Source organism: Nyctibius grandis, chromosome 1 (genome assembly GCF_013368605.1).
Source record: "Nyctibius grandis isolate bNycGra1 chromosome 1, bNycGra1.pri, whole genome shotgun sequence".
NCBI lineage: Eukaryota > Metazoa > Chordata > Aves > Nyctibiiformes > Nyctibiidae > Nyctibius > Nyctibius grandis.
In genome coordinates, this window is record NC_090658.1 from 84,873,642 (window position 1) to 84,899,415 (window position 25,774).

Consider the following 25,774-nt stretch of genomic DNA (forward strand, 5'->3'; position numbering starts at 1 on the left):
TCTGTACACCATCTTAATGACAGCAAAGGCACAATCCAGGTTACCAAAACACGACACTGACTTTTGGAGCACACACTGCAGTAATGCTTCCTTCAAAACACCAGGCTTGCCTACCTTGTCTGGGGCAGCACAGGAAGGAGAATGATTTACTCCCTCCTTCCTTCTCTCCTCTCCCTCACAGGTCTTCCCTGCCTGTGCTGGCCACTGATTCAAAACGCAGCTTTTAGCATAGCTCATTTGCCTCTCTGAAAGTCAAGCAGTGGCAGCAGCTGGGATGTGAATGCCCAGGACCTTTCTCTGCCCTCACAGAAGGTTAGATCTCATTTGTAACTGGATCCCTCTTATATGTAACACACCAAGCAATTCTCTTGCAGTAGCAAAAGCTGAGACTAGCTACCAGGCTGTGACAGTCCAGATTTATTCGGCTGTCTGCCACTTGAAACAAATCTTCAGCCTGAGATTTGCAGGTGCTATAGCGGAGAAAAAGCACTTTTCTTCTTTGTCTCTTCACTGCTCTGTCATAAGAATTTAACAAAACCTCATGCTGCAAATGATCAGCTGTGGCACGAAGCGGCTGCTGCTCTCACTTTCCACTCTTACTTCACTACCTGTGTGTCATCTGTAGCGTGGAGCGGCCCAAAAGCTGTGAAGAAGGTGCTCAGCCAGCACCTCTCTAAGGATGAGGGCGAAGGAGCTCAGCAGGTTTTGAAGGGAGCAACCTGTTTGTGGAACAAGATTTACTGGGTCCCTGGGATTTCTCTGATCCCATTAATTCCTGGGAGTGGGGTGTCAGCACAGTACCAAACACGTGCTATATATCAAACCTGGGCCCTTGCGCTGTAGCCTGTCGTTACTGAATACCAGTAAACAACAAGTTAAAAGTGAGGAATAAAATGAAATGCTGCAAGGAACAACCACAGGAAAGTGTCAGAGCACAGCAGCCTTCCCGGTGAGTGCAGGCAGGCAGCAGAGGCCGTTGCTCTCACTGATGTTGCACGAAAAAACTAAATGCAAAACTGGCCACTACTGGCACTTGGAGAAGTCGGTACATGGATTTGAACTCCACGGCTTCGCTCGGGGCTCTCTGCTTCCTCATCTTCCTCCTTTGTCTAATCTGTCCCATAACCTGAGGTAAAGCTTCTGCAAAGCCCTGGTCGTAGAGTCTCTCTATCCCCTACCGGACACTGGAAGTCACTCCATTTGTGTGAAGAATACGGTCACTTCTATTGCCCTTGATGCTGTAACAAAATATCTAACTTGTGGGAGCTTTTTGGAGCCGCTGTGTACGCACCACAGCATTTAATAAAGGACTAAAGTATTATTCAGAAAACAAAGGACACGGGGCACAGGTTGCCCAGGAGAAGCTGTGGATGCCCCCTCCCTGGCAGTGTTTAAGGCCAGGTTGGATGGGCTTTGAGCAACCTGGTCTAGTGGAAGGTGTCCCTGCCCATGGCAGGGGGGTTGGAACTAGATGATCTTTAAGGCCCCTTCCAACCCAAACCATTCTATGATTCTATGATTGTTAAAGGCTCCCGCTGCAGCAGGGAGGCTTCAAGCAAGGGAGCGCCGGGACCCTCAGTGCCAGATAAATCTAAAGGGATTTGCTTTAGGTCACTTTGCTTCCCTTTCTCTGTATCTTTCTGCTAGTAAAGGTGTTCTCCTCAGCCGCCTCATCAAGCACCGGAATAACAGAAAGAAAATTGCCGCTGGATGTCAAGTGTGTGGAGACGTGTGTGGCAATGTCCAGCGGCTGTCAGGCGCTGGGTTGTGATGGTCTTTTGTCCCAAATAACGGGATAACATCTGAGGCCTCTGCTCCGCTGTAAGAAACAGCACGGCGCTGCTCGGGGCAGCAGACCACGGATATTTTAACAGGACCGACTTACAGGCACAAAGCCCAGCCGTGAGGCAGCAGCACGGCTTTTGCCCTGACTTTGGCAGAACGGTTGCCGAGCGGCGGCGCGGCCCCAACCGTGCAGCCCGGCCTCCCGCCCCGGGCCCGACAGGGGGACGCGGGGCCCGCCGCAAGGGCAGGCCCGGTCCGGCCCATCCCCTCCCTTCCCCTCCCCCTCCCCTCCCCTCCCCGCCGCCTTGCGCGCCGCGCAGCGACCGGCTGAGGGAGCTGCCGGAGCCGCTGGGCGCGGGCGCGGCCCTCCCTGCCGCGGCTGGGCTGGGCTGGGCTGGGCTGGGCAGCGCAGGTGGGGGGCTGCGCGGCGCGGCGGGGGATGCGGGGCCCGGGCGCAGCATGCTGTGTGGGGGTTGGGCCTGGCGGCGCCCCCGCTCCTGCGTGGCGGACCTGAGCCGCAACCGCAGCCTGTCGCTGGGCTGGTGCGCGGGGCCCGAGGAGCCGCCGCCCGCCCTCTATGGGGGCGAGATCGTCGCCTTCCCGCTGGCGGGCGGGGGCGCGGGCGGCACCATGGCGGCGCTGAGCCCCGACTCCTGGTGGAAGAAGACGCTGTACCTGACGGGCGGCGCCCTGCTGGCCCGCCGCCGCCTACGTGCTCCACGAGCTGCTGGCCATACGGTGAGGCTGCGGCGGGGGCTGTGGCGGGTGGCGGGGGCCTGCGGCAAGCGGCGGGGCCTGCGCGGGGACCGAGCGCTGCCCGCTGAGCAGCGGCGGGGGAAGCGGAGGGCGCGCTCCCCGCGGGGCTGGGGCGGCGCTGGGAGGCCCTTACCTGGGGGGGAGCGGGCGGTGCGGCCTGGTGGGTTGGTTTCTCTGATGCACCGTGGTTTTACCATTACCCTTTTTAAAAAACACTTTTTTTACCCTTTTTTCCCCGCGTGCCGTTTGCAGCAGTGCAGGAGTCGGCTCTGAGGAGGTGGCCTGCACTCGCCTCCACAGGTGGCCCAGGGCGGGCGCTGGCAGCCCCGTGCGGGGCTCAGCCTGCTCTCGCTGTCTGTGGTGCGGGGTGCGAGCCCAGCCTGCTGCCTGCACGGCGGCCTGGGTGCTGCTCACCGGCTCTGGGTACCGTGAATTAAAACCTGCAGTAGTCCATTAAGGGAAGAGGTGTGTTGTGTGTTGCCTCGGCCAGGATTTCTCCTTTGTGTATTTAACGTACTGATTTATCACGTGCCTGTTTGGGGTTTTTTTTTTTAATAATTCTATTTTGTTATTGACAGGAAAGAGGAAGAGCTTGATTCGAAAGATGCTATCATACTGCATCAGTTTTCAAGGCCTACCAATGGTGTGCCAAGTTTATCTCCGTTCTGTCTGAAAATGGAAACTTACTTGAGGATGGCTGATTTACCCTACCAGGTACATTGGGCAGTTTTCCTTTATGTTGCAGCTCGCTATAATTGCGTTAAATGGCGAATAGGCAATCCCGTCTCTCCTCCTTCCCAGTCTGTCTCACCCAGGGAGATGTAAACATACACCTACAACTAGGTGGGTACACCGACACTTTTATGTCTTCAGTTAAATTTGGTGTATAACCTTTAAAGATACCACTTGAATAACATTGGTCTGGAACAGCTTTAGATTTAACTGGCAAAGATAAATGAATGTTAGAAGCTATGGAAATGCTGGAGTGGGAGAGTAGTCTGGGGTTTGTATAATGCCAAATAACACCCCGAAACTACTGTGTAACATTATTTGGTCTTTGAATTTCACTGTGCTTAACAGATCAAGATTAGGTAGGTGCAGCTTCTTATTTTCCTGGACGGTTTCTCTCTGGAGCTCTTCTGGGAAGGCGTGCTTGCCTTTTGCATCACCTCCCATCGCTAGTGCTTCCCCTCCTGTGAAGGAAGACAGGATTGCTGTTAGGGGTCATGAATACTGCTCCTTAGTTGTGGCTGGGTGCATCCTGTGCCATCTTCCCGCAGCGGACAAAGCCTAAGCTACTTCAGTGAATGAAAGCCAGGAGAGGAGAAATTTGAATCTAGCAGTCTTGCCTGTTAGCATCAAGGTTTGGTTGTGACACCAGAAGTCTGGTGCGCTGCGGTGTTGGCAAGCTGTACAGCATGCAAGCTCTTCGAAACATGGGAGAGGTTTCTTTTCTGTTTGTGTAAAGCGTTGAGTGCAATTAAGATGATACAACAGTGGTGATAAATATGAAGAGCATCTTGGGTAGAAGAAATGTTTCTTTCCCCCCCCCCCCCCTCTTTTTTTTCCTAAGTGATGTAAATTTGGTATCTTACTTAAAGAGGCTGAGCTGTGGGTAAGTTGCACGCTCACCCCACATGGGTTTAAGTCACTTTTTACTGCTGCATACCAAGGTGTTAGGAGGAATGTTTTGTTTACGTCCAGTGTTTTACAGAGGAAAACCAACAATATTATGACTTTTATTTTTTACACATTTGTGGTTGATACTCAGCTTTGTGATTAAACTCCTTTACATCAGAAGTGAAAGAAAACCTAATTAGTACATTTTGCTTAAGTCTTTAAGAGCCTGAGCTTAATGTTCATTATCTTGAGATTTAATGATACTTGAATTGGATACTTCAGAGCTTTGAAGAGGGAGATTTCCATCCTGTGGGATGTATTTTGCTCATGTAGGTTTACAGAACCTGCAAGATACTGAAGTTTGAATGTGTCATTGGAGCAGGAGGACTTCGTGCGCATTGCTTCTTCACCCAGAGTAATTTGGGTAGAAATTGCACGTTTGAAGGGAAAACTATTTTGATGAGGTCTATTTTCTTTCTAATGGCAGTTGATGGTGTTCAGAGGTTTGTGATGATCAAAGTTGCTCTAGTGGAGAGTAGTTAAGAAAGCTGCAGTATAAAGGATGGTTGTCACAGGATATGGTCACTTCTGAAAGATAACACTGGCATTTGTGTGATTCGGGATGGAGTCATTTAGACAGCTGCTGCTGGGTAGCATTGAGTCACCCAGCTTTTCGGAGAAAGAGGGATTTACAGAAGGTTATTCTCCTCTTTCTGTTTCTGTACTGAAGGTCAGCATTGTTTTTTGGTGTTGCATCTCTCTCTATCCCTGCTTGCTAGCTGCGAGCACTCTAAGCTGGTGTAGGTCAGCAGGACCACCAAAGCAACAGTCCAACACTCCTACTTTCAGTGGCCCCCTCTTGTCCCTTCCTGCATGTGCTTTTCTGTCCCAGATCAGGATGGGCCAGAGCCGGCCTAGCTGGAGCCATGAGGTTTTAGTTTATTTGGTTTTAACCCAGCTTGGTTCCCCACGTGCTCCATGTGCCACGCTGCAGGAGCAGGATGGGTCCTGCAGGTGCTGGGAACGTCAGGTTGCTGCTTTTAGCCATGCTGGCTTATTCGAGCTTAAGGTGTTTATGGGGTTACTGACTTCATGTAGGGTTTTAGAGGTAACTTTGGTGGAGCTAAGGTTACGAGCTGAGGATGCAGCTTTTTTGGCGGAAGAGGCAGATTCTGTTTCTGTCCTTGTGTTAGGAGTATGGTGCTGTGTTCGACTCCGGCGGGCGGAGGAAGGTACAGGTGCTGCTGTGGGATTAAGCGGCAGGGAAGCAGGAGGGGAGTCAGCAGGCAGTGCTGTTCTCAGGTGGAGTTATGAAGTTTCCTATACTTGGACTGCCTGGAGACTTCTATTTCTTTCCCTCGTGGCTCTGTTACCTGTAGGATGCTGTAGGTGACAGAGACATCGGATGGCCCCCCCGGCAGGCAGCTGGGTGGGTGTGTTAGGGGGTGTATGGCCAGACAGAGGAGGAAACACCTTGCTTCCCTGCATGCCAGCAGGGGCCACGATGGAGAAGAGATGGCATTCTGGGTGGCAGCTAGTGCCGGGGCTCAACTCCGGAGACTTGCTGTGGTCATCACCTTCCTAGGGAGGGTGAAGAAAAGGCAGTGGGATGGGCAGACTGCTTTTGCTCTTTTGTTTCCTTGTGTTTATACTTTATTATAGTCCATCAGACTATTGAATAATGTGCTATGTGTTACACAATGTGCTTTAATGGCACGTGAGAAGTGAAATTGGGTGACATTCCTACCTTGCTGTCGTCTGAATTTCTCCCGACAGATGCGTTCTTGTAACCTGCTTATGTTTTCTTGAAGCTGCCTTTCTAGGTGTGAGTTCTCCATCAAAAATAGTTTGGGCAGCCCCACCCTGGCTGGGCTGTCATAGTATCTAGCTGTTTTTTTTCCAAACTGTTTGATACTTTTCTTGATAAAGCTTGCTTTGAAAGAGACCATTCTGGGTGCTTGTGGAGATCTTTTGGGTGTTCCTTGATTTCCTCACGAATATGAAGAGCTGAGTGTTTATGTAATCTGATAAGTAATTAGCACAGCAGAAACGTGCTGTTCTCATGCCTGGTCTGTGAAGATAGCCTCCTTGGGAAGAGACGTGAGTAAAAGTAAAAGCATAAACAGCAGTAATTGGGAAATGTGGAACCAAATTTCTTCTGGATAGTACTACAAAATTACCCCAGAAGTGCCCTATGCCATTCTGTTTATAAATTCCTCTGTAAAAGAGGTTCTGGGGAGCTCTTGTTATTGTTACTTTGCAGGCTGTAGTTCAATTAAATGTACTGTGAGGTATGAGGGGATATTTTGTTCGATTGTTTTAATTTTTTTTAATGATAATGCCATAGCTTTTCCCTGCTTTGCAGCTGGAACAATTTTTAAGTGGAAAATTGATAAATATTTGATGGCAATTAGTAGCAGCCATAAGGATACTGAGGTTTCAAGCCTAAAAATACCTGTTTGAGAACAGTGGATGCAAGAACACTGTAACAGGTTTGTCAAGAGACTAAGGTCTTCTCAGGTCACTGAAAGATTTTTCCTATTTTGTTTGATAAACTGTATGTAATGAAACATAAAAATCCTGAGAAGGCTTTTTTACGTTTAGGTAAACCAGCTTTCCTGTAAGAACTTTAGCTCTCGTTTGTGTTTTTGAGAGTGTACTATTGATGCAATATTAACAAGTTTTTGTGCAATGTATTTATTACATATATGTGCTTGAAGACACCTGCAATTGAATAATAACAACTTGCCTTTTTTCCTGAATTGCAAATGAAATGGACTATAGTAATTGCAATATATAATAAACATCTTCAAGTCTAGTAGCTTCTGCAAAACATCAATGTTTGTGCACAAGAAGGAAAATCTCATACTGAAAGGGCTTAACAAAGATTAAACCAGCAATGCTCAGTGCCATGTAGTTCCAGAAGAAGCTTATGATTCTGTAGTAAATTCATAAGGAAAAATTATGGAAACCTGTCAGGCAGTTCAAGTGCTGAAAGAGCCTTTTTGATAATGGAAAGGTCTGGAAGGTGGAAGGATGGTGCAGTCCTCTCTTTTCAGTTTCAGGTGTTCAGCAGTTTCAGTTTCTCCCATAGACCAGAGTGATAATCCCCATGTCACCCACATGTGCAAGTGGGGTGGATTCAGTTGCTTTATTCAGCCACACAAGGATGCAGTAGATGAGACATTATATAATCTGGTGTCCATACCATGCTGTTTGTTTGGGCAAAAATCCCAGAAAAAGCTACGGCCAGAAGGCATTGTTTTCCCAGCAGCATTACCCGTTCCGTCTGTTCTCATCCGCAAGGGAAGAGCCGCGTGTTCGTAGGGCATTGCACATCCGTTTTGAGCGGTAGCCAGGATGCTGTGCTCTCAGGCTGAGCTGGAGGCACGTTGTGGTGTACGCTCCTTGCTGTGAGAGGACCTTAGTCCATCTTTAGGGGATTCAGGAAGGGTAGATACTTGAGACCCAAACGGGTCGGTCCAGAACTGCTAACTCTAAACCTCCAGCAATTAGGAGCTAGATCCCGAAATGCTTAGAGTGACTGTCAGAGACTGAGTGCAGAGCCTTTATTGTGAGCCTTTATGGTTTGGCTTTCTGAGCTAGGATTTTTCATTTGTTAAATAGCAGGACGCGAGGATGGCAATCACAAGAAAGGAAGAAAGTTCTGCCTTGTGTCTCTGTAAGAAGTAAGAGAGAATTGAAGTCAAATGTCTGATCACATTTTGGAAACTAGAAATTCCTCTCATGTTTGTCAGATGAGACATCAATTCTCTAATCTCTGTGTTTCACCTTCTCCAACTGGAAAATGGGGAAAGTATATTGCTGCTCTGTGTGAGTGCTACGCTGAGCAGATATACCAGTATTCAGCAATGTACTGGTGCTGGGCTCTTGGAGACCCAGTTGTAACAAGTGTCTGTAAATGCATGAAGTTTCTAAGTTATGAAGTTGCAGAAGCATATGTAAAGGCAGATTACCCTCTGCTCAGCGAGGGAATGGTATGCCTTTCATTATACGCTTGTGATTGTGTGTGTTTTATCCTTGGAGGTAATGCAACTACCTGAGACGGGTAGTGAATTAATCTTTATAAAGTATTTTTAATATGAAAAATGCTGCTCTGTGCAAGAGCGGAATTTAGGTGTGAGTCCTGTGATTAAAAACTTGTTTAGAGTAACGACCCAGTCTTCCAGAAGATCTGAGCATCTCCGACCCCTTAAATAATCCAAGTACTTAAATAATACTAAATGATGTGGCATCCAATATAAAAGTGTACAAAACCTTGCAGGACCTGGAAATTATTTTATCTGAACTGTCATATAGGGTAAAGCTGTTGCTCTGATTGAACAGCTACCACTAGTCCAGAGTATTAATTAAAAGAAAAAAGTTTGTTGGATAATGTTGCCTTTAAAAACACAGACAAATATTTTAAAAGCTTTATTCTCATTGAAACAGAAACTGAAGGGCCTTTTTTGTCTGTATGTTTGTTTGTTTACTTGTTTGTTTTTTTTCTTAGAATTATTTTGATGGAAAACTTTCCCCTCAAGGGAAAATGCCTTGGATTGAATACAATCACAAGAAAGTATCTGGCACTGAGTTCATTATTGACTTTTTGGAAGAGAAACTTGGAGTGAATTTAAATAAACACCTTGGTCCACATGAAAGAGCTGTTTCCAGAGCCGTGACAAAAATGGTGGAGGAGCACTTATACTGGTAAGCTTGCATGGCGAAGCTGGCTGCGTTCTTGTGCTGTCAGATCTGCCCCTGCGCTCCTGCCTGGACGTGAATGCTTATTTTCTCTTGCAGAAAGCTTGGGTACCAAATTATTAATTTCACAGCTGTCTTCACCATTGAAAACTGCTGTCTCTTTCTGCATATGCTAGTATGAGCTGGGGGTAATTCCTTTGAAAAGTTGTCGTGCTGTGTAAGCAAGGTAAGGAGTCGGGGCCTTTGCCTGCAGCGTTGCAGAATGGAGCAGCAGTGGGCTCTTCCTCTGTCCTGTTTCATATGAACTCTGTATAGAAACAGCCTTGTTAATAAAGAGCAGAAATCAAGATGCTGAATACATTTGTGTTTGGGGGGCACAGGAGAACAAATCTAGAGTTTGTAGTGAATCCAGAATGTCGTGTTCTTACAGTTATTGATTTTAATTATCTGTGTGTGCAATTACAATACGGATTATTGCCTTTCCTGTAACACAGGATACTCCTGTTGTTGTTGACAGCACTGCCAGTTTGATAGGATATTGCGTTAGTCACAGTTTCCTGAGAAGCTGAAGTATTAGTATATGAATGGAAAGCATAACCTTGCTGGTACTTTATGCATTTTACTGACTCTTTGAAAATAATACTGTTTAATAATTTCCCTCCCACTTGACATTTCAGTCCTTCTAAGTGCTCTTTCCAGCTTGGATTCGTAGAAGTAGCAGGTGGACATGGCACCTTGGATGCTGCATTGGCGGCCTCGGCAGGCACAAGGCTTTTTCCCAATCGTTTGCTTCCTAGCATGCGTTTTAAGTCCTTGCTGTACTAAGTCTTGCATTCATGTTGCACTTTTTTCCTTCAAATCAATGTGTGATTTAAATTGAATGCATTTACCTGCTTTTTCTTTCACCTTGTGATCGAAGATGAGCAGCAACATGTGTACATACAGTTCTTCAAATAATTTTTAGTGTTGCTTGGGAACAATTTTAGCATTCAGTAGGCAGATTTAGATGATACGGTTTAGAAATGTAATCCCTGCCTTCCAAGAAGTGTGACCTTCACCAATTATACCCGTCTGCAGTGCCATAGCCTCAAAAATCTGACTTAAGTAGCCTGCAAATTAACTGTTTTGTGTTCATTTTTCCCCCCTCAGTTATTATAGCTGCCAAAGGGAAGATGAGGCTTTTTAGTGCCTTAATGCTCCATCTCCTTGCCTTAGTGTCGGTTGTTTCACAGTCCATAGATTTAACTGCTTTAAATGTAACATTACTGATGACAAACATACCACTGTTGTGTCTCAATTACAAACAAATTGTGCTTTCCTGTATGAAGCTGTTGCCTGTCCATCCAGGCTTCTTCCAAGCTGACTCAGCATTGCTGGCAATGACCTGGGGGAGCATGGGGGACAGGTATTGCAAATTCAAGTGTTGACCCAGGGAGGTGGCATTGAAATGGGTGGACAAAGCCTAGACCCAGTAAGAGCAGAGATGTGCATGCCTGGCTGTATATCCCTGTTGCCTTTCCTGTTTAGTCACACAGCTGAGTTTCCCTAAGGCATGGATTTTTGCTGCAGTGGAGTAAAACATCCAGCTGTGAGTCTTATTGTATGTCCCTGCTGTGTGGCTGTACCAGAGGCTTGCTATTTTGAGGTTACACCATGCCGGTTCTCTGTATTACGCAAAGCCTGAGCTACGAGACATTACAGTTGTACCACTAATTCCTGGGTAACGACTTTGACCATCCTGTAGTTACACCAAAAACAGGCTTTAGGTCTGTAGGACCGCATTTCTCCCTGATGGCATTTCATCTGTGATTGTGAGGTCCCTTCACATTGGTCCTTGAACCTGCTCACTTACCACCAGAAGCTTAGGATTTGTTCATGGTGTCCTCATGTCTCATGGTGAGGAATTTGTAACAGTGATCGTGTTTCTGCAGAATAAGGTTTATAAAATCAAGCCTCCAAAGCAGTGATATAAAATGTAATTCATACTGTTCATCACCAGCAGCATGTGAAGTAGCTTCATCATAATAAGTAATACTGTAGCACATCTATCGACCAAAGCAGCAAGTAACATCCTGTGGTGTGCTGTCTCTGGATGGAGCTAATCCTGATGGAAGCTCAGCATCTCCTCCTGAAACGTTTTGCTTTTGCTGAGGTAATTTCTCATCTTCACCAATCAGTGCCTTGTACAGGTGGAGATTGCTGTTCTGGCTGGAGTGTAGAGCAATGCAGGGCTGTTGTGAAACTCAGCCTCTAGACACCCTGCCTCCGCCCCAGGCTGTGATGCCTGGCAGGGGTCAGAAAGACAGCGAGTGAGTGAGTGTACCTGTTTTAGTGCTGGGATTAGAGCATCTCTCTGAGGTGCAGAAGACTGATTTGGAGCTGGCACTGGAGCCCCTGTCCATTGAGAATGCCATAACTATTAGGCTTTTGCTATGTTTGAATTGGGAAAGAAGAAAAAGCCTGCTAACGTGAATAGGTATTGGGCTGAGTCAGCAGGGAAGGATGGGAGTGGACCAATTTTGTGGCTCTTGCCGTAGGTCCTGCATCCGGTGCGACCTCTGTCATCTCTGAAGGCTTGTCTGGGTCACCTCCACTGCTGCAGCAGTCTGTGGGCCCTCAGAAACCAGAGGGGCACCCACAGCCATCTTCAGGATGTGTTGAGTTTTTGGTGTGGTCTGCAGCACGTTTGTGGGATCGGACTCTGTGTAAGACGGGCTGGAGGATGTCAGATCTCATGTCATTCTGGCACTGGCCCCCTGGGCTAGGTGGAACTGCCAGCGTTCAAACCAGCGAGCTCCTGGTGCCTGGAGGGCTAGCAGTCTCTGTGAGGTGCTTTTTGGCACTTCAGTCTAAGGAGAGGGGATCTCAGGTCGGTGACCCTAATTGTGCTTAGTGAGAGCCTAAGCCTTGAATAGGCAGCTTAACCAAACTAACCAGTTAGATTGTTTAGCTGTAGTGTCAACACAACCTTAGTGATTTATAAGTGTGTGTGTATTGTAATACGTTACACGTATGTATGTATACATATTTAACTAATTTCTTGCTTTGTCTTTCAAGAAGACCATATAAACATCACATACATGATGAGTGCCTGAAATACAGGAGAAGCATGGTATGAGAATACAAATGAATCCGACTTTGGTTGGTATTCAGGCTTGCCATGTATTAAACATAGAATATGTTTATAATACAAATATGTTTTAAATACATCAAGCCAATTATAAGAGCGACATCTCTTCTGCTATTAACAATGATGAGGCTTGAATGCCACTGGCAGCTTAAAAGCCAGTTGCTCTGGGATAGCACACAGCAGGTGGGGTTTCTACAGCTGATTGTGGAATGAATTCGTTATAATCCTTTTGCATATCAAGAAATTCCAGTCTGTACAAGTTCAGATAGGAAAAATAACCCCCACTTCACATCCTCGTGAGCACTTCCCCCTTGCCTTGATGTTCAGACAGTTTGGGGATAATCAGGCAAGCTGCTGTTGATGAGTCACTTTCTCCATCTCCTCTCCTGATTTATGTATTGAGGCCAAAGCTGCTGTTACATTTAGACTTCAGATTTGCTTCACCCGCAGCACCGCTCTTGCGTGGTTGTTGTTTATCTATACTCTAAGATTTGTACAGATTGTGCTGGCACAATGGGAATGTTAATGTTTTCCAAAAGCCTCAGTTCAGGCCAATATTTAAAATAATTATGTCATCATATAAATACTAATTGCAGTTTAAAATGTATAGTTATGCTGAAGTAGGTTATGTAGACTACCCGATTTCTGGCGTTTCCTAACCTTTTGTAATGGTGATAATACTCTGGTAATGGAGTCTGAGTAGAGGGATAATGGGTGGGATTAAATGCAGAGGAACATGTTTTGGTAGGAAGCACAGATTAATGAACCTTTGAATAGAATTCTTTTAACAAAGTGCTTGTAAAGCCAGTTTTAAAAGTGCTTTTAACTGTCTCTCTGAATCTGAGCCTACTTTTTTTCTTTGCTTTTGCGTGCTCAGAACCATAAATTTTTAGAAGTAAACTCTGGTTATCTATTTAGCTGCCTTCATTGCCCGTGTAAATTTGAGATTTGGGACATGTGACAACTTTACTCATTCAAAGTGACAAGCAGATGTCTAAGATTGTGCCTGACAGTTTCACCTAAGCAAGATCACCTAAATCCCGTGCAGGTCTGCTCTTCCCGCCTTGCTGTCCTGATCATTAAACGTTTCATCTGATCTCTGCCTCTTCCAGACCCAAAGACCTTCTCCCCCAGAGCAAGCAAATGAGTGTTAGGAAAATGTATTTTTGCTTTAAAGTACAGACTATTAGGTTGTGGGAAGCCTTGTTCATCCTGTCTTAGGAAACTAAAGCCATCCTGGACGTGGTTGATCATTTTTCGTGCGGTGCCAGCTCACTGGTGTGGTTGAAGTAAACAGTAGTGATGGCAAGTCCATAGGGCTGAGTTAGTCTTGTGCAACTGGGGGTGGCTTTTAAAAGTGCTGCAGCAGATTCTCCTCTCTTCTTTTTCAGTTTTGTTTTGGCTTCTTTTTCTTTTGTCCCTCTCCGTGCCTAGGCCTGTTGTCCTAAAGACAACTAAGTTGTGTTGCAGAGGTTGCCAGGTAAGCTGGTCAGGTCCATGTTGGGGAAGGAGGGTCTTTGCAGTGAGACACACAGCAGTGCTCTCAGAGAGCAGGTATTATTCAAATAATAAATAATAACTTACAAATAAGGTAGTATTTGTAATTATTTCCCAGTGTTCCCATCAAGACCAGAGTTTTTCTTCCTATTCAGAGCTGTACCTGCCCAAGGGACCTTGTCCTTTCCTAGGCCCATGAAACACGACTACTGAAACGTTTTCCTCTATGGAGTGCCCTTATGCTTTCAGCCCAGTCTTCTTTCCATCCTTAAATCCTGTTTTACCTTTGTTCCTGGAGCAGGGCAGTCTCACACCACATCTTCTAGCCACAGTTAATACTTCTGGAGTTTCAGTAGCTGTTTACTCCTGTGCTTGCTGACTTCACGTTCCCCCTTTTCTGCTGGTGCGTCTCGCTAAATCTGGCTTTGTTTCAAACTCCGCTGTGCTGAAACCAGCCTAATGTCTTGAGTTGATGCATCTATTTTGAAAAACAACGATTGTGCGGAACACCCCCATTCGAAGAGTGGTGTGTGAAACATCAGCGGGATGCTTTTGTCATATTAATACAGTGTGAGAGGTTGTGGAGAAACCTGTTGAGGATAAAAGCTGTCAGAAACATAGCAGGTGCATTTTTGTTCTTTACTGTTCATGCATTTGCAGCCAAACCTGCACATGCCTCACTGTTACTGACTTTAATGAAGTCAATTTGAGCAGAAGGCATTGTCCTGTAGTGGACAATTTTTAGTAGAATTAAAATGCCTTTCACTCACTCCGTTGGCTGCATTCTAAATTTGAGCTGTAAGTGGATTTTTTCCAGCTGTTATGCCAAATATTCTGCTTTTACCTCATGTTACTAGTATTTCAAGTAAAGAATCCGTGGCAACTTAAAGATTAGAACATTTTAATGGTGTAAACATAGTTGTTCCCTGATGGTACTGCTGAACTCAACTTCTGTTTGTGACATACAGGAGTTTGATAAAACGTGCATTTAAAAAAAAAATCACAGGAGTTCTCTAGGAGATACTGCTTTGGTTTTCTTTCTTTCTTGAATTAGGTGATCCATATCAGCATGAAGGAAATTATGTGCAATTAGAAATAATGTACAATGATAAAACCGAAGTCATATTCCAAACTAAAATATTGAGCTTTGATCATATTGGAAATGGAAACATTTGATTATTAAGTTAATACTTAATATAATTGCATACATGAACTTGCAACTTTTGATGTTTCAACTTTTTGATTTAGCTTCACTAGTTTATCGTGTCTCCATGAGCCTGCTTTCATATGATCTCAAATATGTAAATCCACTTTTAGGTTTTTCGGTTTGGAAATTACTACAAACATGATGGAATATGGGTATCAACTGGGTGTTTCTGTGACACTGTTGGCTTCATATGTTTGTCATGTCTATTTTGAGGTGTCTTTAGTCCTTTTTCCAACATCCCTTGAACTTGATGACAAAAGTCATATGGTCTTTTTGATTTCTTCATAATGTCAGAAGATGCTAGATATTAAAAAAGTTAATGTTTCTTTTTTCGTAAGTTTCTTGAGTAGCAACAGCAACAAATTTTTTGTTTGCCTACAATATTAGTAAAGAACAAAAATTAATGTAGGAAACAAATTTCAGCTGATAAGACAAATTTTTATAAAAAGGTGTTTCAAAATAATATATTTGCCATTCAATGAAGCTGAAATACAGCCCAAAATATAACAGAGTCCTTTAGAAATATGTTTCATAAATCAACATTTGAAGAGGGGAAAAATACAGGAGAGAACTAACCCAATAACCACACACCTTCTTTTTTTAAATTTTGTTTTTAAAAGATTGTGTCATTGTCAGTTTCTGAGGGGAGCAGAGATCTCCTGAAAAATGATGACTACAATATTTATATTGGGGCAAAGTTACTGCTTGGCTAAGCTTCAACAGTACAGAAAGCAAGGAGAACAGGCTGGTGGGAAAGATTGGTTTCTTTGTGGGCTGTGTTGTTGTTGCTGTTTTCCCAGGTCTGTGCAGTCAATCATCTTTAGCTAATAAACCCTTCTGGCACATTTAGCACTGCATTTTGTTATGTTTAGCAGAATTCTGCAGCCTTTATTTTACATTGCAATGTGAATCTCGTTTTCTCTTGAAGTGAGTCATGATTTACTGGAAGAATAAGCACTGGGCAGTCTGTGTAAGTATTGCAAAGTCAGTTTTGTCTGCTGTCGCTCTGAGTTGCAGCAGGATCTGCTCTTTACTGGAAACTACCTCCCCATCAGGGCAGTGAGCACTCAGCGTTAAGAAAGCTCGCTGCCTAACCTTTGTGCGAGCCTTTGCAGGGTGGAGATGGGCTGTCTGGGTGTTGCACCACTGTAACTTATTTTCTCATCCTTCTAGGACTTTAGCTTATTGCCAATGGGTGGAAAACCTTCACGAGACGCGAAAGATGGTTTCACTTTTTGGCCCCTTCAGCGACTTGCTGAAATGGATCTTCTGCCATCTGACCAAAGGGATCGTGAAGCGGGAAATGTATGGCCATGGCATTGGCCGCTTCTCGGAGGAGGAGATGTACACGCTGATGGAGAAGGACATGCGGACTCTAGCAGGCCTCCTGGGTAATGTACAAGGAATTACGCGTGTTCTGTTTGCTCACAGCCTGCTGTCTGCAGGATGAAATTGACCACGAGTACTTCCTGGCAGCTTGATCATGTACACAAATAATCTCATTTTGTCAGTAGGTAGAGCCTGTGCTGCTGCTGCCATTCAGTGCCACCCTTCCTCTGACAGGGACAGTGTTTCTTTCCCCACTGTTTGCTACCAAATTGTATCGCTAGAGGGGTGAGCGGCTTTCTTCTCTGAGTACTGGGTATGTGTATCTAGAGGGGCAAAAATGTAGCGTTTAGTTCTGCAAATGAAACCTCTTATTTATATTTTGGGGGATCTCCTTTTTTCTTCATGGGACTCATGGTTGTTTGATAGATTGTTAGGAGGCTGCCATTTGAAAATCCTTTGCAGATGTTATTTTGATGAGCTGGACTTTGTTGTATTTGGTTGGTGTTAGTAGCTTTATTCAAAGCTGCTAGTAGGAGATGGGTCTGTGTTGTCAAAATAGGTGGTTTTAGGCTTGTTGATTGTCATGGGTGGATCCCATAGGGTTAGTCTTAAGGTTGACCTCACTTAGCTAGAACCATATGAGCCTCATTTCTGTTGTGTAGCTCAGGCTGAAATCTGCACTGGAGCTGTCTTCACTGTGCTTCTTGCCTTGCAGTCTGCTGAGAGCTAACTATATAGTGCTTCTGTGTAAAATTTGCATTTTGAGGAATTGGTTGGGGGCAGACTGTTGCTTCCCTTGAGCTTGTGTCTCTCTTGTGCGAGGAACCAAGCGAGATGGTACCTGTGTGGCTGCTTTGTTCCCTGTTCTGATCGCTTTAAAGAGGTGGCAGGAGGGATGCCTCCCTGCCCTGTGCTCCGGAGGGAGGACAAACTGCACGTGCTCCAAGTACGTAAGTGTGGGGTGTGTGGAGAGAGCAAGGTGAGGAGAGCCCAGCAGAAGGCAGAAACTGAGTGCTTGCTGAGAAAGGGAAGGAAGAGAGATGCTTCTGGACTTCCAGGATGTTTTGGAAAGGAAGGTATTTGCAGAGGACATAGGTGGGGCAGTGTAGAGTTTTCTGTAACTTTGTTTTCTGAAACAAACCTGCTGAGTTGCTGGATTGGGAGCAAGGTGGAAAAAAGACGTGATGCATGGACACAATGGGAAAGGGAGAGATTTGTTGACAGCTCCTCTTCTGTCAACGCTTTCTCATGCTGCATTTTGTGTGTTAACAAAAAAAGTTACCTGTTCTAGTGCCTCTTCAAAGAAAACCTGATTCTGAAGCTTAAGAGGTCCCTTTTCTTTCTGAGGGAGGAAGGGAGGGAGCAGCTTATTTTAGAAGAGGTCTGGGTACATCTGCTGCAGAGCTGTGACCAGCTCAAGATGCCCTCAGCTGTGGGACTACTGTTGCCAGAGCTTCAAGGTTGGCACTGCGTAGCTCCATATACGTTGGCAGAGAGGAATGGGGTTGCGATGGGAGCTGGAGCAAGTTCAACCTATGACTTGGGAGCTCAGCAGAGACCCCTGGTATCTGGCTAGACAACACTGGCAGGCTGAATGGAGCAGCAGTGTGATGTGTCTATGCTAAAGTCATCCCTGTCTGCCAAGAGTAGACTTAACCTTCAAGAGAAAACTGAAACATGTTCCTGAGTCCCTGTAAAAGTCTCTTGATTAGCTTATTTGAGGTCTGCATCCCTCTGTCTCTGGAGTTCATTGCTCAGATCACTCAGATTTGTAAAGTTTTGAGTTTAAAGAGATCATTAAATCATCTAGATGGATCTCTGTGAATTGGACTGCTTGGTTGCAGTCTTGAGGCCTGTATCTTTTTTCTGGATGAAACGTGTCTTTCTATAAGGCATCCAGTTTTAATTATGATATTTTAGTAGGTGGAGGTGCCACCACTTTCATTAGTAACTGGTGGCAGATGTTAATCACCATCAAAATCTGTTTAAAAACTGATCTGTTTCAAATCGGAGTTTGTCCGATACCAGCATGCAGGCAGATGTTCCTCCTAGTTCTTCCTCCCTCCCTGAGGGGCCTGGGTCATCTCCTTGTGAAGGTAAATGCTATAATCAAACAGTCTCTTTTGTTTCTGGTGGGAAAAATCACTGGAAAATCCTCAAGGGTGAGGTGTTTTCTTCACTATATCAATTTTTAAAATTGTATGATACGTATGTTATCAGCAGGGATTTTATTTGTACTTCAAAAAGCCTTGATGGGCATCTGCTGTATTCCTGTTATTTTACTACATTACCAGCTGAATATTGTAATTTTTTTTTTCATATTCCCCTCTGAAATGGATGTCAGATTAGTCAGTGTGCAGTTACATGAATTATTATATTTGCCCTTTTGATTATTGGTGCATTTGCCTGCTTTTCTATAATTGCCTTGATTTTTCATTCACACCAGCATGCTCAGGTTTTCTTCAGCCAGTTTATGGTTGGGTCTAGAAACTGTGGCTTCCAGGTAGTATTCTGGGATGGGGACAGGAGGTGGGATGAGGACTTCCAGCCTGACTGGAGACTCTCCTGTTTCACAGGGGGAAGGAGAAGGCAGGCAGTCAGCCTGTTGCCTGCACAAAAATCTTTGTGAGATTCCCCTCCATGTATATGTGCCCATTATTTTCCCAGAAGAGGAATCGGTTGGGATTTTGGCTGTTAATTAGAGGGCAATCTTAAGAGTTTAAAAAGGATGCTTATCATGCAGAATAGCTGCACATACCAAACTGTAGCTGTCAGTCATCAGGCATATCAGATTAATTTAATGCTCCCTGTTTTTTAACAGAGACCATTCACATGGGAAGAAGAATAACACTTAAATTCCAAGAGCTGCTTCCAGAGAATGATAAGTTGGCAGCTGACAGGTCTTGACACTCATTTTGACATTCCCAGTCACATCTTGAGTGCTTTTTTCTCTTTCATTTCTGAGAATCATTTTTCCTTCTCCCATGTACCTACTTCCCTAACACACTCCTCCAGATCTACAAATGTGGAAATCGGAACTAATCCTCCTGTGATGGATCAGGCTGCCCTGTTGATATCATCTTGCTCTCTGTCCTGCAGTCTTTAAACCACAAATGTGATTTCCTTGTGCTGTAGTAGTTTCCCACTGCCTGGTAGTTGTGGAAGGAAGTGGGGGGAGCTGGGTATATGAACTAGCAATATACAAAAATATACATTTTGGTAATTATTTAAAAGATGCAAGTGAGTGAGCAGTGCCCATAAATCTGTTGGTGCCCTCCCAGCTGTCTGTCTGCCTCAGGCTTTTGGGTAAATGAGGATTCTGAGCAGGGATTTGCAGGGCAGCTGCTGCCTGAACTGGCTTCTGAAAAGCATTTCATGTTTTGTGGAGGGCAGGGGTGCTCAGAGCTGAAACACAGAGGTGGGACTAACCTGAACGTGAGCCTCTAACGCTAGTTGAAATGCCCTGCAGCAGCGTGTGTGGGCTGTACGTGCTGCTGTGGAAGGGTGCAGGTCTCCTGCTGGCCCTGGGTCTCATAGTTGTGTCTCTTGCTAAGGTTTCTTGACCCAGTGCTGAAGTAGCTGCTTTTTAATCCTGTGGTGCATGAATTTATAAATAGTGGAGCTGTGTGATCTCAGATCCCTGGGCAATACAAATTTGATCCAAGTCCAGTGTGACAGGTGATTGCATTTCTGTTGGATTAGCCAGGGGATGCAGCGAGGTGATTGAGATTGAGCGCTATGGCAGCCTCGATGTGACAGGCGCTGTGTAATCCGACATAAAACTGGACACTGAGAGATGATATCTGGTCTGTCAGTCTTCTGGAAAAAAGTTGCACTGGAAGATTTGGGAACAGATTGGAACTGGTAGAAGGAAAGGTGCGTGGAGGCCATGATACGCGGTGCAGAGTGAACTAAAACCAAATTTATGGTTTTATGGAACCACAGCTCTGTTTCTTCCTCTTCCCCTTTGTTTCCATGCACCTGAAGGTGTGGGGTGTTGTGCCTGGGGAACCACTCTGCAAACGAGTGGGGTGTTTCAGCCCTCGCTCACTGCCTGCTTTAGTTTTGTAGCAAGTTGGAAACAGCAGGGTTAATTCCCAGCACAACACCATTATGAATCGAGTCTGAGACCCAGTTGTATGGTGCTAAATTCCTAGTGTTGGCATATAACTGTGGTTTGGGGACCAATTTTTGAGCTGTGTTTGAGATCGATGAATGCTAGGCGTCACATAAATGTTGAAAAGACACAACATTTACCCTGTACGGAGTTTTCAAACAATGGATTGTTGCAGCCCTGAAGGAGCTGGGGAGAGTTAGCTCCATGTTAAAATTACATCTGACAGGCTAGAGGAGGTTAGTGTTACTGGTTATTCCTGAGCACTGCTTTGCTACACTATGAAGTACAGGGGGATGACAGCATTCGTTGTACTGTACTCTGGAATTTGATGCATTCTACTGCTGGACAGTTTTTCTAAACTTGCTCAATAACCCTAATTAATAAGCTGCTGAATTATAGTAGCTTATATTGGGCAGGGGAAGAATGCCCCAGGGAGATGGGATAACTGGATTTGGAGAATTCAGTTACATACCGCTTTTTACAGAGTTTATAGCACCTTGGGCTAAGGCAGGGACAGTGCAACCATCCAGCCTGACCTGTGCAATACTGTACATTTCACTTGCGTGCCCTATGTGTGGTCTTTGCTCCAGGTCTTGTGCCTGTGATGAGGAAACAAGTTTATACTGGATGTTTCTTTGCAAACGGTGGCTTTGAAATGTGATTTTCTTCCCTGTCATGGAATCATAGAATTGTTTTGGTTGGAAGGGACCTTTAAGATCAAGTCGAACCGTTAACCCAGCACTGCCAAGTCCACCACTAAACCATGTTCCTAAGCACCACATCTACACATCTTTTAAATACCTCCAGGGATGGTGACTCCACCACTTTCCTGGGCAGCCTGCTCCGATGCTTGATAACCCTTTCAGTGAAGGAATTTTTCCTGATATCCAATCTAAACCTCCCCTCCCCCTACTTGTCTTAGGTAGTTATCCATCTGTTTGTGCTGTAGTGGCCACTTAGGACCATCATGGCATTGTGGTGCCCAGAGAGGTAAGCAGAATAGCGGTGTGGAGCAGACATGTCCCTGCTCTGTTTGGTCCCTGCCAAGAAACCAGTGTTTGCGGGTGAGGGCACCACACTGGTGGTGTGTGAGAGGAGCTGTTCACTCCTGCGTACGGCTGTGTCCTGCTCTTGGAGGTGCAGGCCATTTCTGAGCAGTCGCAGCCAGTCTGACTGGTGCGTTGACTTCAGCCTGAACAAATGGTGGGAGTGAAAAGCTTTGGGTAGAATCATAGGATTGTTTTGGTTGGAAAGGACCTTTAAGGTCATCAAGTCCAACCATTAACCTAGCACTGCCAAGTCCACCACTAAACCATATCCCTAAGCACCCATCTATACGTCTTCTAAATACCTCCAGGGATGGTGACTCCACCATTTCCCTGGGCAGCCTGTTCCACTGCTTGATAACCCTTTCCATGAAGAAATTTTTCCAGATGTCCAATCTAAGCCTCCCCTAACACAACTTGAGGCCTTTTCCTCTCATCTTATCACTTGTTACATGGGAGAGGAGACCAACACCCACCTCGCTACAATGTCCTTTCAGGTAGTTGTAGAGAGTGATAAGGTCTCCCCTGAGCCTTCTTTTCTCCAAACTAAACAACCCCAGTTCCCTCAGCTGCTCCTCATAAGACTTGTTCTCTAGACCCTTCACCAGCTTTGTTGCCCTTCTTTGGACTTGCTCCAGCACCTCGATGTCTTTCCTGTACTGAGGGGCCCAAAACTGAACACAGTATTCCAGGGTATGACTTTCTTTTTTCGTGTGATCAGATGAGTAACCTGAAACTGGATCTGCGTGCGCAAGAGATACAGGGTGACCAGCTTCTTTCAGCAGGTGCATTCATGATTTCAAACCATGGCTGAATATTTTGGGTTTGCACCAAAGGAGAAAATCGTGCTTTCAGGTACCTGCTGGCTGCAGAGGAGATTTTAAATGCAGCAGAACTAGTGCAGTGTGTATGTGCTGCCAACTGTGATGAGTGGAGGAGGTTACTTGGCTAGTGGTAGCTCTGTAATTGGCCTAGTTATAGAGCTGGTGAGCACAGGGGAAGCTGCAGTAATGGATTTCACCTGCTGAACCCTAGCAACAGCTTTTGAACCATATTCAACATTGAATCCCTGTCTTTGAATGAGTGAACCTTTTCAGCTAAATGATTTCAGTAAAAAAAAAAAAAATGTTAATGATGTAACCAAGGAATTTTTTTATGGTATTTTTTTTAGTTGAGGAGAAGTGACATCCAATTGAGAAATGTTTGCTGTTGTATTTACAGGTGACAAGAAGTACATTATGGGACCAACTGTTTCCACTGTTGATGCCACTGTCTTTGGGCATCTGGCACAGGCAATGTGGACACTACCAGGGACTCGACCAGAGAGACTAATCAAAGGTACGAAAGCTTAAGTGATCTCTGATGAAAAAGTCTTGGTGGCATTTGCCATGTTTAAACTTGTAGCACCTTGTAAGGACATTTGAAGACTGCAGCAGCACTACAGCTGCATCGCAGGCTGTTCTTGCCTTTGATGTAGCATTTGTATCCTGTAATGTTGTTTTCTGTTAAAATTGTTGTTTGTTTTCTCTTTAATGTTCTACACGGTAATTGTTTCTATTCCTCTGCTTGATCTTTTCCCTGTTTAACATAGCAAAGACTGAATGCCTCTAAGGAATGAATGCTGGGTAAAGTATGAGAAGACAGAAGCACGGCCATGAGCCAAATTCTGCTGAACTGAGTAGTTTCATTGACAGTAGAACTGCAAGTGCTATTGTCCCACTGAAATTACAGCCTTTGCTGTTACTGAAGATGCTGGGCAAGGGAACAGTCCAGCTTGACTTTGGTGTCACTGTGGTTTTGCATGAATTGGAAACCAACATACCCCTCCCCTCCACACAATTTTAAATTTTTTTCTTGTAGGATGGTATAGGCATGTGAAAGTATCTCTGCCTTCCTTTTCAAAATAAACCAATGCAGTATGAAAAATGGGAAGAGCTAAGGAGGAAAAGGACGTGAAATAGATGGAAGAGGAATGAATCTGACCTGTAGATCTACTCTGTGCAAGAGAGAACTGCTAAAGCAACATTCAGGAGGCATAGACTTGCTCACCATTAAAACTTTGAGGGAAAAAATAATTGAGATGAGGACATAAATATTGTCTATACAGTTCTTCCCCTTGATGTCTGGGGAATCACAGATAAAGTTCTGAAGTGTCCATGGCTTTCAAGAGGAATACTATGTTTGTTGAACTACTTCGTTGCTAATGAAAAGAAATAGATGGTAATAGATGCAAATACCCAAGCAGTATGGATGATTTTCTGTACCCATCTACCTACTCATGCTCTCGTGAGTGCAGGTTTCACAGACACAGTTCCCTTTAATATGCTATTATTTCTTTGTTCTTTGAAATTTTTTGTAATTTCTTCTCTAAGCACACTCTAAGCATACATGTATGTATAAACATAAGGCATAAAGTACTAAGGCTAGGAACATTAGGGGTGAGCCAGTGACCGTATAAAAACTTTAAAATGTGAATTTTTCTTGCAGACAACGCTGCCATCTGGTGGTGGAAAACCAGAATTCACTGCAATTTAATAAACAAGTGTATTGTGTATATAATATTATCAAATTCTGTCTTTAGAAACCAAGTTTCTGCAAAATAAGCAAGAATTCTACCATGAAAAACTTGGAGTATTTGTATCTTGTCTTGATTTATTTCTATAGAGGTTGAATTTGGGATAGCTGTTTTGCTACATGCATTTATGTTCATTCCAGTGTAACCCTACATACAGAAGAAGGTTAATAATACATGTTTTAAGTTACATGAAAGTTACAAACAGAGCCGCTAAAAGGACTGATGGGATCTTGGAATTTTGAAACCTCTTTTGAAAGAACCTGCACAACTCGTTTTCGAATAGTGCTAATGTGTCTCTACATCAGCAGGTGAGTTAGAGCATTATTGACTGGATGTATTTACTGGAGTCTGTTGTGCTGTGTTGCAGGTGAACTGATTAACCTTGCTATGTATTGTGAAAGAATAAGGAGGAAATTTTGGCCAGAATGGCACCATGATGATGATAACACCCTGTATGAATCTGAGGAAAGCAGCGAAGCAAGCAAGACTTACTCGCCTTTGCAGGACTTCAGTTTTTATTCAAGGACAGGAACATTTGATGAGGAAGGGAACAGTATTTCTCAAACCCCTGACACAGATTACACTGGACACTCCCTCTTTGATTCAGATGTGGACCTGGATGACTACAGAGATCACGAACAATGCAAGTGATGCGTACAAGCATCTCTCATTTTGCAGACAAGCTGTTTCTTGGGATCAGTCTGATTTATTTTCTTCTCTAGGTCAGGAAGAGGTTTATACCACTTTGGAAGAGACCATTGTGCTTGACTCAGCTGTCACATGGTACCTGGACTATTTCAACCTTATGTCATTTTGTGTAACTGTTGAGGTATAACCAAGGTAAACAATAATTTAAAACACATATGGGCAAACTGGAGGTCCAGAGGGCAACAGGACCTTTCAATCTACATTTTTGTTCATGTTCAAAACCAGATCCCACAATCAGGTCGGACAGACCTCTGGGAAGTGGAGCATTTGCCAGAGCTGGTTTATGTTGATATCTTACCTTTACAGGAACGAGTTGAGGACAAAAATGGAAGAGGCATGACTAGCACACCTTTCTTCCATGGAAGAAAATTATTGATGCTGTATTGATTTGGCAGAGTCTTAGGGGGATGTCTTATTACAGTGTCTGCAGGAAAGAACCGCTCCTAATTCTTCCGGAGATGGTCAAGAAAGGCAGGAGGAAAACATATTGCTACAGAAAGGAGCTTTTTAGTGTTTCCTGTTCTTTGCAGAAGATTGAAGTCGCTACTCTAGAATATTTTTATCAGAAGGGAAATGTCAGTTTTAATGTATAATCTCCCAAACACTCATCTGGAATGTATGTTGGCCAAAGCCTGCCTCAGGCACCTAAATTTCTTCCATGTTTTTGAATTATTATTATTATTATTATTTTGCTTTTACAGCCGCTGGCTGTTGTCTGCTATTGCTAGGCAAGGCTAAAGAATTGGGATTTGTTACTAAAAGTCTGGTGTGTCTCAGCAGTGGGTGCTTTCTGCTCTGTACCAACAGACACGTCAAACCCATGAAGCTTGCGAAGCGATTTGGGGTATTTCTAGGCATGGGATGCTGTGTAAATGCAAGATGTTGGCTCAGGCAACCAAATGCTTTAGAGCTGCCTCAGAAAGTGCTTCAGTGGGTGCTGGGCACTGTGCTGGCTTACAGTGCACAATCCCTACAGCCCGTGCACAGGAGGCAGTTGAGACAGGACAGTTGCATCAGCACCGCTGTCTGTGGGGAAAGAGTGACCAGAACTGGTTTTAAGGAGCCTTTGCTAGCACATCCGTGAATCAGGAACCCCAAATCCAGAATGGTTGCCACAGGTTGCTGATATGCTTCGTGTTTGTGTCTCCCTTAAATGCAGGTTAGAGGTGAGAGTGGATCCATTGGATTTACTCACCACTTTGAAGGTAAAGCCTGTACGTCAGTGTTGCTTGGCCATGACTAGTTGGTTTTAAGTAGAGATAAAGCATATAGAACATACAGACAGGTGTGGTATTTGTTA

The 25,774-nt window shown here is 44.6% G+C and overlaps 1 protein-coding gene across 1 annotated transcript; it reads left to right on the forward strand.

Moving 5' to 3' along the window:
- Window positions 1–2,337: 2,337 nt before the first annotated feature.
- On the forward strand, window positions 2,338–24,617 carry FAXC (failed axon connections homolog, metaxin like GST domain containing). The gene is given in 7 exon segments (XM_068412584.1): window positions 2,338–2,484; window positions 2,486–2,523; window positions 3,120–3,255; window positions 8,675–8,871; window positions 15,873–16,090; window positions 22,413–22,529; window positions 24,134–24,617. Coding segments are annotated over 7 exon segments (1,059 nt in total). The 5' UTR covers window positions 2,338–2,415; the 3' UTR covers window positions 24,418–24,617.
- Window positions 24,618–25,774: the final 1,157 nt, after the last annotated feature.